At 38.5% G+C, this 15,401-nt stretch overlaps 1 protein-coding gene across 1 annotated transcript in view; it reads right to left on the minus strand.

Annotated features, from left to right (window-relative positions):
* Positions 1 to 15,401, minus strand: part of MAP1LC3A (microtubule associated protein 1 light chain 3 alpha) — a 32,301-nt gene that overhangs the window by 11,366 nt on the left and 5,534 nt on the right. The window contains exon 2 of the mRNA XM_081324302.1: positions 5,247 to 5,302. Within this exon, the coding sequence (XP_081180428.1) occupies positions 5,247 to 5,302 (56 nt within the window). The remainder of the gene's footprint in view (positions 1 to 5,246; positions 5,303 to 15,401) is intronic.

Genomic DNA, 15,401 nt, shown 5'->3' on the forward strand with positions numbered 1-15,401 from the left:
TGTTTATTTATTTTATTTTTCCTAACTGGTACAGTCATATCTTGGCACTCAACTGCTTCAAAGCTCATCAACTTCGGTATTTAATGAATTTTGAAGCACAAATCTTGTCCTAGCCACTCATTTTTCTTCTGGTAGTCAATGTTCAAGGAAGAACTTGCTGACATTGGCTGCCTCGTAACTCACTATTTCTTCTGGCCAAAACAGTGGGTCACATGGTAGGTCATACAGTTTTCTTGGTACTCGTCAGTTTTAGTATTCGTCGTCTCTTCCAGAATGAAGTACCGACGGGTACTGAGTACCACTGTATTAACTGCCCATGGTACACTAAAAGCAGCTTACAATAAAACTTTGGGACAGTTACTCTCTCTCAGCCCAATTCACTTCACAGGATTGTTGTTGTGGGGAAAATAGGAGGAGGAAGGGGTTATTAGGTGTGTTTGCAGCTATGGGTTATTTATAAAAGATAATAAAGGTGAGAATAAATAAATAAAAAGATAAGTAAGTAAGTAAAAAAGCATTTGTTGTTGTTAGTTGCGAAGTCGTATCCGACCCATCGCGACCCTATGGACAACATTCCTCCAGGCCTTCCTGTCCTCTACCATCTTCTGGAGTCCATTTAAGCTCACGCCTACTGCTTCAGTGACTCCATCCAGCCACCTCATTCTCTGTCATCCCCTTCTTCTATTGCCCTCAATCTTTCCCAGCATTAGGCTCTTCTCCAGTGAGTCCTTCCTTCTCATTAGGTGGCCAAAGTATTTGAGTTTTAGCTTCAGGATCTGGCCTTCTAAAGAGCAGTCAGGGTTGATCTCCTCTAGGACTGACCGGTTTGATCGCCTTGCAGTCCAAGGGACTCGCAGGAGTCTTCTCCAGCATCATAGTTCAAAGGCTTCAATTCTTTGGCGCTCAGCCTTTCTTATGGTCCAACTTTCACAGCCATACATTGCAACTGGGAAGACCATAGCCTTGACTATACGCACTTTTGTTGACAGGATGATGTCTCTGCTTTTTAGTGTGCTGTCTAGATTTGCCATGGCTTTCCTCCCCAGGAGCAAGCGTCTTTTAATTTCTTGGCTACAGTCCCCATCTGCAGTGATCTTGGAACCTAGGAAAATAAAATCTGTCACTACCTCCATTTCTTCCCCATCTATTTGCCAGGAATTAAGAGGGCCAGTTGCCATGATCTTGGTTTTCTTAATGTTTAGTTTCAACCCAAGTTTTGCACTCTCCTTCTTCACTCGCAACAAGAGGCTGTTTAGTTCCTCTTCACTTTCTGCCATTAGAGTGGTATCATCTGCATATCTTAGGTTGTTGATGTTTCTTCCAGCAATCTTAATTCCAACTTTTGATTCATCTAGCCCTGCCTTTCTCATGATGTGCTCTGCATATAAGTTAAATAGGCAAGGCGACAGTACACAGCCTTGCCGGACTCCTTTCCCAATTTTGAACCAATCAGTGGTTCCGTGTCCAGTTTTCACTGTTGCTTCTTGGCCCGCATATAGGTTTCTCAAGAGACAAATAAGATGGTCTGGTACGCCCATCTCTTAAAGGACTTGCCACAGTTTGTTATGATCCACACAATCAAAGGCTTTAGCATAGTCAATGAAGCAGAAGTAGATGTTTTTCTGGAACTCTCTAGCTTTCTCCATGATCCAGTGTATGTTAGCAATTTGATCTCTAGTTCCTCTGCCTCTTCGAAATCCTGCCTGTACTTCTGGTAGTTCTCGATCCACATACTGCTGGAGTCTAGCTTGTAGGATTTTAAGCATAACTTTACTAGCGTGAGAAATGAGTGCAATGGTGCGATAGTTTGAACATTCTTTGGCACTGCCTTTCTTTGGAATTGGAATGTAAACTGATCTTTTCCAATCCTGTGGCCACTGTTGAGTTTTCCAAATTTGCTGGCAAATTGAGTGTAGCACTTTTACTGCATCGTCTTTTAAGATTTTGAATAGCTCAGCTGGAATACTGTCACCTCCACTAGCTTTGTTGTTGCTCAGCTTTTCTAAGGCCCACTTCACTTCACATTCTAGGATGTCTGGCTCGAGGTCAGTGACCACCTCATTGTGATTATCAGGGACGTTAAGCTCATTCTTGTATAGTTCTTCTGTGTAATTTTGCCACCTCTTCTTAATCTCTTCTGCCTCTGTTAGGTCCCTGCCATTTTGGTCCTTTATCATGCCCATTTTTGCATGAAACGTTCCCTTCATGTCTCCAATTTTCTTGAAGAGATCTCTGGTCGTCCCTGTTCTATTGTTTTCTTCTATTTCTTTGCATTGTTCATTTAAGAAGGCATTCTTATCTCTTCTAGCTATTCTTTGGAATTCTGCATTTAGTTGGGCATATCTTTCTTTTTCTCCCTTGCCTTTCGCTTCCCTCCTTTCCTCAGCTATTTCCAAAGCTTCCTCAGACAGCCAATTTGCTTTCTTGCATTTCTTTTTCTTTGGGTTGGTTTTGGTTGCTACCTGTTGTACAATGTTGCGAACCTCTGTCCATAGTTCTTCAGGCACTCTGTCTATCAGATCTAATTCCTTAAATCTATTTGTCACCTCTACTGTATATTGAACAGGGATATGATTTAATTCATACCTGAGTGGCCTAGCGCTTTTCCCTACTTTCTTTAATTTAAGCCTAAACTTTGCAACAAGAAGCTCATGGTCTGAGCCACAGTCAGCTCCTGGTCTTGTTTTTACTGACTGTATAGAGCTTCTCCATCTTTGGCTGCAGAGCATATAGTCAATCTGATTTCTGTGTTGACCGTCTGGTGATGTCCATGTGTAAAGCCGTCTCTTGGGTTGTTGGAAAAGAGTGTTTGCTATGACCATCGTATTCTCTTGACAAAATTCTATCAGCCTGTGCCCTGCTTCATTTTGTACTCCAAGGCCAAACTTGCCTCTTATTCCAGTTATCTTTTGGCTTCCTACTTTAGCATTCCAATCCCTCATGATGATAAGGACATCATTTTTTCGTGTTAGTTCTATAAGGTGCTGTAGGGCTTCATAGAACCGGTTAATTTCATCCTCTTCAGCACCGGTGGTTGGGGCATAGACTTGGACTACTGTGATATTGAATGGTTTGCCTTGGATTCGAACTGAGATCATTCTGTCATTTTGAGGATTGTATCCCAGTATTGCTTTTCCTACTCTTTTATTGACTATGAAGGCTACTCCATTTCTTCTGAGGGATTCTTGCCCACAGTAGTATACCTGATGGTCATCTGAATTAAATTCACCCATTCCTGTCCATTTTAGTTCGCTGATACCTAAAATGTCGATGTTTAGTCTTGTCATCTCTTGTTTGATCACGTCCAGCTTTCCTTGATTCATGGATCTTACATTCCAGGTTCCTATGGAGAAAAAATCTTTACAGCATCGGACTTTCCTTTCACCACCAGACACATCCACAGCTGAGCGTCCTTTCGGCTTTGGCCCAGTCACTTCATTCTTTCTGGCGCTACTAGTACTAGCCCTCTGCTCTTCCCCAGTAGCATATTGGACGCCTTCCAACCTGAGGGGCTAATCTTCCAGCGTCATATCGTTTTGCCTTTTGGAACGGTCCATAGGGTTTTCATGGCAAAGATACTGGAGTGGTTTGCCATTTCCTTCTCCAATGGATCACGTTTTGTCAGAACTCTCTGCTATGACCTTTCCGTCTTGGGTGGCCCTGCATGGCATAGCTCATAGCTTCATTGAATTATGCAAGCCCCTTCGCCACGACAAGGCAGTAATCCATGAAGGGGTAAATAAGCATACTTCTATAATAATTTATGAACCAGTTACCACTTGTCCAGTAGGGCTGACAAATCTTTTGAAATATGGCATCCAGATTGAACAGCATCTCTTTTCGAATTGTTAAAGCAGGTGCATCTTTTTTTAAGCTGGCACAGCTGTTTCAGAAACTGCTCTCAGCTATCTCTACTGTGCATGCATGAGCATGAACAGCCTTTTAGCTCTGCACTTCAAAGACAGCCAGAAACAGCTTCTGAAGTATGTGAGAGTTGGGGGGGGGGGAAGAGGGGGAATTATTTGAACCATTTGAGAGAAGAGCTACTGTATATTCCTGAGCAATTTTTTTGGGAAAGATTTGTACTATTAACGAAGGCCCACCTATGTAATATATTGGCTGAAACACAAATGCTGTATTCAATGTGTAATTGATACAGAGAATTTCATCATCAATTTTAAACTAAGGCATAGCATTAAAATGAAATATCCCGATGACAATCTCTTTAAATAAATTTCTTTTTCCCTTTTTGCCCAGAAATGAGTCTGGGATGCTTATATTGACTCACATTCTACATGATATCTGTGCAATATTGATATGACCAAGTTTTTGATTAATATTCCCGTAATTGAATTGTTGATTAATAAAAAATGCAGAAGCTGCCTGTGAAATTTTCTGCCTTTTGGGGTATGACTAGTGAAAAAAGAAAGAGGACCTTAAATTATTCGATTACCTAAGAACAATAAAGAAAAATAGAAAAAAAAGAAAAAAAGAGGATAATTGGTGGCAAGCCTCTATTATGCAGATCTAGTGCTTTCCAGTATGTTTATATATTAACATAATGTAATAAGCAAAACACTATATTTCCTTTCACATAATCAATTATTATTATAGCAATGAAATATTCACATATGAATAATAATGGAATAAAAATGTCAGTCCCAAAGAAAATTTTTGGAGGGATGTACTCAAAAGAAAAATTAAATATGACGAGGCTTATGAGAGCCAAACATTTGTGTTCATCTCATGTAATAAAACAGACGGTAGCTTCACTTTTTTCTCCACATCATCACAAGAGTTGATTTATTACAGGAGTTAGTAAAGTTGGCCTAAACCTCTTACTCCCATTAGGAGACTGGCCAAAAGCAACATCTTCCTTTTCGTTCTTAACTTGGCATGAGATATGCCTTGGTAAGAGGAGACAAATGTCATAGCTTGCTTGACACCATCCCAATCACTACAAGATATTTCAGCGACGTGCAGGGGTAACCACCTTCTGACCCCCAAATCCTGAATTCAATTGTACTGTGACTCTGACTGAACAGGTTTGCACAAAGTCTCAGTTAAAAAGAAATTAACATTTATAAAACTACTCCCTAAACTTAGCAATATATACAATCAACTGTTCAGTGTGGGAAAAACAGGGAAATGTTTCATGATCCTGGCATATGACCTACAAGATACCTATTATGTTTCATGGATTTACATAAATTGATTTAAAAGCATAGATAATCTTCTTTACTTACTGGAATTTTGTTTGGATGCTGTTCTCGAATCTGTTGTACCTCTTTACAACGATCCGCTGTGGAAGTAAAGCATAATTGATTTTAAGAAATTGAAATAATTTTCTAGCCTTCTGTATATTGAACAGTTCTGTAAACCTCAGAAAAAATATGGAAGAGGGAGTAGTGAAACTAAGCAGTTTTTTAAACTAGAAAAATCATGAATCATACCAATCCAAATATAGTAATATTTATAAAGAATATTTAGTATTCCCATAACAGCATTGATCAATTATTTAAGCCATCTGAATACAGGCCCTCTTAAACTGTTCATCAAGGATGTGAATTTATTATTCCCTCCCCATTTGCACCTCACAATAAAAAAACAACTCCCTTTTTATGACCCTGTAATTCCTTAATTCTGGGCAGTCAGGGAGACTAGATGGAACTGAGTGTTTACTAGCCAGATGCCCTTCCTAACACCTATGCAGAGTTCACAACAAATGTTTTTTCATTGTGCCCTGGGAGAGAAACATCTGCAACTACCTAGGATTGAACTCTCAATCTCACAAGTGGGAGGGCAAGTGACTTCACCACTAGGCCACTACGCCACTCGATTTGTACCTTATATACAATGTACCCAATACCTTTTATAATCTACCAAGAAAGATAGAAATAAAATTCTGCAATAATGCCCACCTGTTCTTGAAGCATCTGACATTGTGCAATGTAAATTGAATTAGGGCCTGCCTTCTGTCCAGATATTTACTTGAGCAGCAATAATTTTAGTTTCAGATTATGTATTTTAAGGATTATGCAGCCTAATTCTGCAAAACAGGAACGCTAACTTATTTTGACCAAACTCGTTTCCAGCTCTTGAAGCCCATTTGTTAAAATTCCTAAATCGCATATATATTTGTGTATATTTCATATGTGATCATTTGACTGAGCCCCCTGAACCAGGACGAGAAATGTCATTGTCAATGAACTATACAGTAAAAATGACTTCTATTTTCTATTTCGTTGCAAAACGTATTTCTGGTTAAGCTAGTTTTTAGAGGTAATAAGTAAGATCTACTAAGACGATAGCACCTGACTGACAAGGTCTAAAAATACAATACTGTAAACTAGGCAGAGGCCTGGGAAGTACAGAAAGGCGAATGCTAACAAAACAAAAACTATCAGGGACTATCAGGGACTCTGGTTACCTCATTCTCTGGGAGAGCTGATAGAAAGCAGAGCTCAAAGCTATGTTTACATGAAATTTCATTATTAACAGCAGTGAAGATAACTTATTAACTTTGCTCAGTGTCAGATACTGTTCCACTTGTTCACATGCAAGAACAGTTTCATTTCCAGGAAGCAAAACACAATACCATCACCTTAACTCATGATCGACAAGCCAATGTTAAGGACTTGTAGTTTGCTTGTTTACTCCCAAAGGATCACATGAATAGAATATTTTTGCAAGAAGCTATCTTAAAAAAATGGGGGGGGGGCTGGGTGAGATGCCATTAGCCAGCACAATATTTATAGCCAAAGTAGTGAGATTAAAATAAATTTGGAATCTTAAATACATTCAAGCACTTAACTGAAGGCTAGCCAAGTTATTCAGTTTGTGCAAGTATTAAATGCTGGATCTTCCTTTTTTCCACAATATGAATTATTGTAAATTGAAAATTATTTTAAAGCTTATTGAAGAACAAAGTTAGAACTGGCTTCAGAGTTTCTTGTGAAACTTATATTTTGGTACCAGAGAAGGATGCCGATTTTTAAAAAGATGTTAACATGGGGAAGGAGTAACTAGCACGTATGTGCTAATTAGCACAAATGCAATATGAATATTACAGTAACATCCAGATTGCAAATATTTCATTGAAAGAAATATTCTAAGTAACCAGGTAAGTTGCTCATTTCACATGATACAGGGAAAGAAATGCAGTTTATTTGATGACAAACAAGTCTGATGTTGCCTTCTTTGGTAATGAAACATTTGCAAGAAAACAACCAAGCCCAGAGAGTATCAAGGACTCTACAGTTTGTTTATTTAAAATGTTTATATAGTTGCCCATCTTTGATCAAACTCTTGACGGCTCCCAATCAACAATTAGAAAACAGAACAAGGAATTCCTAGAAGCACACATTTCTGGCATCTAATGTAGTATGACTTAAAAGTTGATATCCTGTCTGTAAATATTAATATTAAATTAGCTATTTACCACCTTTACATGCAACTGATTGCCTCAGATGCTTCCAAAGAGCCTTTGGAATTTATGAGTCATTGCTTGGAAGCTGCCTAAAAGACAGACATGGGCCTAATCTGATTCTGGGAGTGTCTTCACCTAGAACAGCCCATTCTACACATTCTAAGAATTGGCTTCTGCCTTTACTCATCTGTATTACCCAGAACAGGAAGTGGCTAGTCATGTTCCAGAATCAAATCACTCATTTTTAACATGTCTACTAGAAATATATTTACCTTTGACCATCATATGGGTTCTCTAATGTTTATTATAAAGTATAAGAACAATAGCACTCTGTTAGTTATGATAGATGATATAGATAGATAGATGATAGATAGATAGATAGATAGATAGATAGATAGATAGATAGATAGATAGATAGATAGATAGATATAAGAGAGAGGGGGGAATACTTTTACTGTATTATTAGTGAACTGAAGTTGTAAACAATAATTGCAGATTTAAGTTTCATAAACTTTTCCTTAGCAATTTTTTCTTTTTTAAACAAATGGAAATCAAGAAAAAAGAGACAATTATGGAGGCCTTTCTACAACCTTATATTGTGAGATAATATGTTAGAGAGCTGTCAAATCTGTAATTTGACTCTTGACACTAACAATAAGGACTTCCCAAAGCAATAAGTAGTAATAAAATGTTTATAAATCCTTCATTTTGGAAAGATCAAATTATAAAAACTGTTTTCATCCTATCAAGATTCACAGATTCTTTGACCAACAAAAAACAGAAAAGACTATTTATTAGTTAATTTATTGATGTATAAAGACCATCCTGCAATGAAGCCAACATGTTTACATTTGAGAATGAGGTTGTGATTTATTAAATCTGATTATGTAGCCTCAAGACTGGAGTTTACTACTGGCTAACAGGGAGAGCATATTTCTGTTAAGAAAATTAAGTCCAAATCTCATTTTATTCCCAGGCTTACTCAGTTTGCTTTTAAGTACCGGTAGCTTTAGCTCACTACTATGTAGACTTATACAAAAATATAGGTGAAAACAGAGATTTTGAGATTTTGCTGATGAAGTTCTTTTTGTCATAACATTTGTGGTTTCCAAGAAGTACTCTAGTCAAAGGCATTTGGAAAGCTCTAGTTTCATGATCACTTATCATGAGACAAGCAATGTCAGCCTCCAATTTGCTCACATGTTCAAGGGGAGAAGAGAAATTGAAATGTCAACAACTACTAGCAAGAACAGAGCTATCTCAGGTTCTCAACCCCCAGCTAGCCATCAGGAAAAAAGCGGAGAGTAGATAATTTTATCTGATGCTCACAGTTCCTAAAGGAACACAGTGTCCTGTTAGTAAGCCAAGATAACACCAGGTTGGGGGTAGGATATCTTGGAAACCTGTGTTCTCTCCTAAAATCTCTGCAAATTGATTGTATAAAAGTTCTGAAAGAGAATTGGTGTGTAGATGTAAACATAATGGATAAGGAAATGCTGTGCAGATATCCAGCTATGCCCACAACTGAAGATCTGGAAAGGGGAATGTGGTACAACCATTGTTCTGTACATAGTTTCTATAAGTTCAATAGTGCATATGCACATATAAGTAAGCACTTGACATAACTGAGTCATATATTTGTTAGGGCTTTATTTCCTAGTGTACCCTAGTAAATAAAAAGTAATAAAATCCAAAGTGACCCCACCATGGGATGACTTAGAGAATGTACCACCTAACGTGATAGGCATTGTTATACCTGGTTTCAAGAGGAAAATTGGCACATTCTTGAAGGTCAGGTATATTTTGTAGGAGAATGCTTACAAATGCTAAACTTGCTTTGTAAAAGCAAGTCAAAGGGAAGAAACACATGTGGAGGTATCAGGCTGAATTGTATTAGAAAGTTAACATATATTAAGATTGACTGCATTTGTGAAGGGCTAATTTAATAACAAATCAGAATGTCAGATGTCTTCTGAAATATTTTATAAATGGATAGTACTAGAATGCCCCAAAGCTTGTTACACAAGCTAAACCTAAATTATTGTACAAGCTAAACTTGAATTCACAAGCAAGATTATTGTGATCTTATAACGAGGTAAGGCAACATCTACAGTAGGTCCCCACAACATGCTGAATGATTGATGTTAGTTTAGTTCAGTGTATTGTGCTAATCTAGCCATAAAGACCCCTAGACCTTGAGTTTTGAAAATACTTCAGGCTTCCCACATTTTTCCTATAATATTTACTTGATCTGTAATCCTGGATACAGCAATGCATATACAGTACTGTTGCATCCAGACTTCTGTAAATCATTGTGACTGACCAATTTGGAAGCCAAAAGAAGGAAGAAAGGGGGACAGAGGGAGAGGGAGGGAAAGAGAGAGAGAAAGAGAAAAAGGAAAGAAAGAAGAAAGAAAGAAAGAAAGAAAGAAAGAAAGAAAGAAAGAAAGAAAGAAAGAAAGAAAGAAAGAAAGAAAGAAAGAAAGAAAGAAAGAAAGAAGAAAGAGGAAGGACGGTATCTTTTGCTTCATTTTTTTTATTTTGGGGGTCAAGTGTGCACTGTTGTGTTCCTTCAAGGAAATGCTTTCATTTGAAGTTTTCTAATCTAACACATTTCACAGACAACAGCGGCAACAACAGTGGTTGCCATGTGACATTACAAAAAGGAAAGATGCCACCCTGGGGACTCTCTTCTAGGCATCAAAAACAAATGTCAGCAATATTTCTGAAGTACAAGAACAATGAAAATCTGCCCAATGCCCCACCCTCAAACCAAGCCAGACTACATTTAAATAAATAAATCTTATTTATGTATTTTAAAAAAAATCACAAAAATATGAAAAAACCGTATCTGATTGAGTTTAAAAAGTAACTGATGAAAGCAATGATACAAAACACTAAAAGGAATTTTTTTAAAAATGGCAATTCTTTCTAGAAACTCACTGTCAACAAGTTTTAAATGCAGTGCTCCTAAGGGCAGGTAAAAGTGTTTTTCAAGTGTTTTGTAAACATTCAGTTATGTCACAGCCAGGTTTTTACCGCTCAGGCTAGTCTAGTGCTACAAATTTTGCATCCTGAAAAATGCTGAAGCCCAGAGGACACTTGATCCAGAGGCATTTTCTTTAATGAATATTACAGCTTCTTAAAGATCTTCCCCCCTTTCCCCCCCCCCCCTGCTCATAACTGTGGCTCTATATAGCTCTCTGGCTGACCCTCTTTCCCTCTGCCTTTCTTCCCAGAAAACACAGAAAGCCAGTCAGTTGAGGAAGCAAAAAAAGATTTATGGAAAATAAGCTGAAAGGCACTCAACAGTTGCAGCTGCCTGCGCTCACATCCCACCCCCCTGCTGCTTTTGAGCTATTTTCATCCTGCTTTGCTTTTGAGCTGGGACAGTCAGGGCGAGTAACTGGAGGCAGACTAAGCACCATCTGCCTACTCCACCCAGTGGCATCCAAGCAGTGGCTGTGAGCAAACAAGGCTGGGAGAAAGAGCCTCAGCCTGTCTGTTTTGTTTTGTTGTTTCCTGAAGGAGGTCCACTGCTCCATAGAGGGCAGTAGAAGCTGAAATGGTGAGGAAAATCAGCACAGGGCACAGCACGTGTTTTCTCCGGATTTGTTATTCACTCTTGATACAGAGTATTTGTCAATGTTGGGGTGAGTCAGAGTTAACAACAACAAACTGAGGTGCACTCACAGTCGTGGCATGTGGAAGGGTCAGGGTTATAAAGAGGATAGCCCACAACAGGAGAGCAAAACAGATTTCCTTAAGTGTATCTTTTCTATATAGCAAAACTCTCCCTCCCAACCTAGGCACTCACGATGTGAGAATGTTGATAATATTTCCCAGCCTGCACTGACATGGCTGGGAATTCTGCAGTTTAAGTCTGCGTATCTGGATTCTAGAGCAGGGTTTTTCAACCAGTGGTACGGGTACCACCTGTGGTACATTGGCATCTGGCAGGTGGTACACAACCATCCTAGAAAAGTGGTAGCGGGGGAGGGGAATGAGCTGAACCGATGGCAGCACCGCACAAGCCTGAGCGAGAGATGGCTGGAGCTGCAGGGCTGTCAGGGCTTAGTGAAAGCTCCAGGATCAGCGCTTCTTCAGGGCTGTCAGGGCTTAGTGGAAGCACCAGGATCAGCGCCAGGCTCCAGCTGTAGCTCGGCGCTGATCCTGGCGCTTCTGCTGAGCCCAGAAGAAGTGCCGATCAGCTGGAATGTTGCAGCATCTCCAGGGTCTTGTGATTTACATTCAGATGCTTGGCAACTGATTCATATTTATGAAGGTCACAGTGTCCCAGGGTCATGAGAAGTGACCAAAACCTGCTGCAACCACCCAGGAGACAGGGGGGGAGAATAAAAACCAAATACATCCCCACCCCATCCCCACTGCCAATCCTCAACAGAAATGCTCACAACAATGAAAACATCGGACAGGAGGAAGAGCACTGCCGGGTGGGCAGGCAGGCATCTTGCTCGGCTGTGGCTTGGGGGGCACTTTTTTCAGTGTCATTGTAACTTCAAACAGTCACTAAGCGAACTGTTGTAAGTCGAGGACTACCTGTACTTCATCAGTTTTTCCTTTTTTTGGGGGGGTCATCAAGTTCTTGACACCTTGCTGGTGGTACTTGGATGTTGCCATATCCTAAAAGTGGTACAATGGGTGAAAATGTTGAACAGCCCTGTTCTAGAGGATGTCGTTGCATACACTTGCAGTGGCAGTTTTAAAGCTTCTGAAAAACCAACACATTTAACCTTATATGTAACCTTATGCAATAATAGATATGTTGTCTTTTAAAAAGTCACAAGACTCTGAAATGCTAATAAAATAAGAGTTTTCTATATAAGCTGCTTTCAGCTTCTGAATGAAAGGCAGGATATAAATATATGAATGAACAGGGACACAGCATTTAGCAGACTACAGCATTAACAGTGTTAGTAGGCTAAAGGCCAAAACAATTAGTATACAAGGTATACAGTATACTTTCTTGATAAAGCTTTATCAAGAATGAGATTACATAATTACTTATGTGGAGTAAAGCAACATGGGAGAATTGATCAAATCTTCTTCAACTGGTTCAAGTAAATACAAAGTAACTATACTTTGTGGTGTCCTACTTAATGCTGCCCAATTTCCTTGGCCACTATGAATTTTCAGCTGTGACTTGCCTTTAGCAATGCAGAACCTAAATTCCAAGAGTGGCAACTCTATACAAAATTGAAGGCTTACATCAGAGTTCAACGTCAGCCCTGCCGCCAATCAGTCATGGAATCTGGTCACAAATTGGCAGTATCTCTTTTGCTCCTGACCTCAGATAACAAAAGACAAGCAGCATCTTTTCCCTAAGCAGTTTTCAGTTGCATTTAATGATGTCATCAGGTAAGCAGTTCAACTCCATTCATCCCTCCTTGCCCCAAATTCTCCATCTACAAAAAGCCAATGATACCAATATATTCCACATAACACATTTCAGGCTGAAAATGCTCTAAGTCTTATCTGCCTATTTGCAATGATAAAATTTACCTAGGGCAACTTGGAAGATAAGCTTCTGAATATCAAGAAAAAAAGCTAGTGTCTTGAGTAGTTTCCAGAGTAGAATGTAAAATAGGAATGAAATAAATGAAGCTCCTTTCCCATGAATTATAATCCTCTCAAGGACACTTTGAGTACTAAAGATTCAGGACCCCAAAATGTATTCATACAATACATACAATGAATAATTAAAAGGACTTTTAATGCCAAAACAATGCAATTACAATGATGTAAATTCAGTGGCACACAATTATAATTCACCCATAAGAGCACTCTATACCCTCTACACACTGTATTGCAACTTCTACCACGGCATGAAGAAATGAATTACAATGGCTAATCTCAATTCACTGTAAAACTGTAAACTATTTTGCATTGAATTAAACTGACCAAAGTATTTATCCTAATACAGATGACAAAGTGCCCATATGACTGATGTCCAATAACTGGTAATTTTTACACATCTCATCTTCCTTTGATCTTTTGTTTTATTATTCCTTCATCTTTTCCAACAATAGAAGTACATGTAAAATACTCTTCCCTGGACAGTGAACCAGAAAAACTAATAGGATTATAAATTTCTTAAGACTTTGGGGAAAAATTTTTACAACCGATTAGGGCATTATACCAAAAACAAACTGCCCGAATTATAGTTAACAATAGTTTGACAACAGTATGTAATATTGAGAAGGGCACAAGGCAAGGCTGTCCGCTATCGCCCTTGTTATTTATATTAACATTAGAGATATTATTGGTTAAGATTCGGAATTCGGAAAAAATTAAGGGGATACAAGTTGGAGATCAGGATTACAGATTGAGAGCATTTGCAGATGATCTGGTTGTTACAGTGACCCAGCCAGAGAACTCTGTTGTGGACCTGATGGAGATAATAACACAATATGGGAAGGTTTCTGGATTTAAAGTAAATATACAGAAAACTAAAATTTTGGCTAGAAATATGACAGTTTCGCAGAAGGCTCTCCTAGAAGGATTAACTGGATTTGAGATTGTTAAAAGGGTTAAATATTTGGGGGTGATTTTGTCGCCCTCTAATACAAAGCTATATAAAAATAATTATGAAAAGTTATGGGGGAAAATTCAAAAAGAACTGGAGAGTTGGGAAAAATTGCAATTGTCTTTGTTGGGACGGATTGCAGCAGTGAAAATGAATGTCCTGCCCAAATTTTTATTCTTATTTCAAATGATACCGATTCTTAAGAAAGACTCTAACTTGGAGGAATGGCAGCGTGGTATCAATAAATTTGTGTGGGCAGGGAAAAAGCCACGAGTTAAACTTAAGATTATGCAGGATACTCGTGAGAGAGGTGGCCTTAAAATGCCTAATTTTAAATTATATTATGAAGCTGCTGCACTAGTAGGAATAAGTGATTGGATTAATTTGACACAATCGAGGTTATTAAATCTTGAGGGCCATGATCTGTTGTTTGGCTGGCATGCATATTTGTTGTATGATAAGAAGGTAGATACTGTGTTTAGGATGCATATTTTAAGACAGGCATTGCTGAGAGTTTGGAAGAAGTATAGACATAAGTTAAGCAGCAAGATACCATTGTGGGCAATCCCAAAACACGCAATAGAAAATATACATGCTGGTTTCAAACATGATGAGACTACTTACAAGGAAATTTTAAGTTTGGAAAGGAATATTTGGTGCTTGAAATCATATAGTTTCTTGCGAGAAGAGAAGGTTGTTCAGACTTGGTTTCAATATCTTCAGTTACAGGCCAGGTGGAAAGAAGATCAAAAAAATGGATTTGCAACGACTGATGAAAATTTGATAAAGCAAATTAGAAATCAAGGACCAGCACATATTAAACGGATATATCTTGCATTGATAGAGATCGATTCAGAAACAGAGCTTGTTAAGGATTGTATGATAAAATGGGCCCAAAACATTCAGGAAGTTATTACAATGGACACGTGGGAAAAGATCTGGGTGAGGAATGTAAAATTCACTCAAGCTCAAAGTTTAAGAGAGAACTTTTACAAAATGTTTTATAGATGGCATCTAGATCCTAAAAAGCTTGCAAGTATGTATCCGAATTATCAGCCTAAATGTTGGAGGTGTGGTGATGAAGAGGCAACATATTTTCACATATGGTGGACATGTAAAAAGGTCAAGGCTTTTTGGATAAAAGTCTGGTGGAATATGCAGAAGATTTTTAAACGGAGGATAAAGTTTTGTCCGCAATTTTTTTTGTTGGGAATAATTGTTGACGCTACAGTTGTGGACTCTAAGTTGATGTTGAATTTAGTTACGGCAGCAAGACTTTTGATAGGTCAATATTGGAAGAAAGAGGAACTGCCGACTATACAAGAGTGGATTTTAAAGGTTTCCGACTTGGCAGAGATGGCGAAGATTTCGGCCTATTTGAAAGATTACTCGCAAGAACATTATATTATGGAATGGAGAAAATGG

The sequence above is a fragment of the Vipera berus genome (assembly GCF_964194415.1).
Source record: "Vipera berus genome assembly, chromosome: 3".
In the NCBI taxonomy this organism is placed as follows: domain Eukaryota; kingdom Metazoa; phylum Chordata; class Lepidosauria; order Squamata; family Viperidae; genus Vipera; species Vipera berus.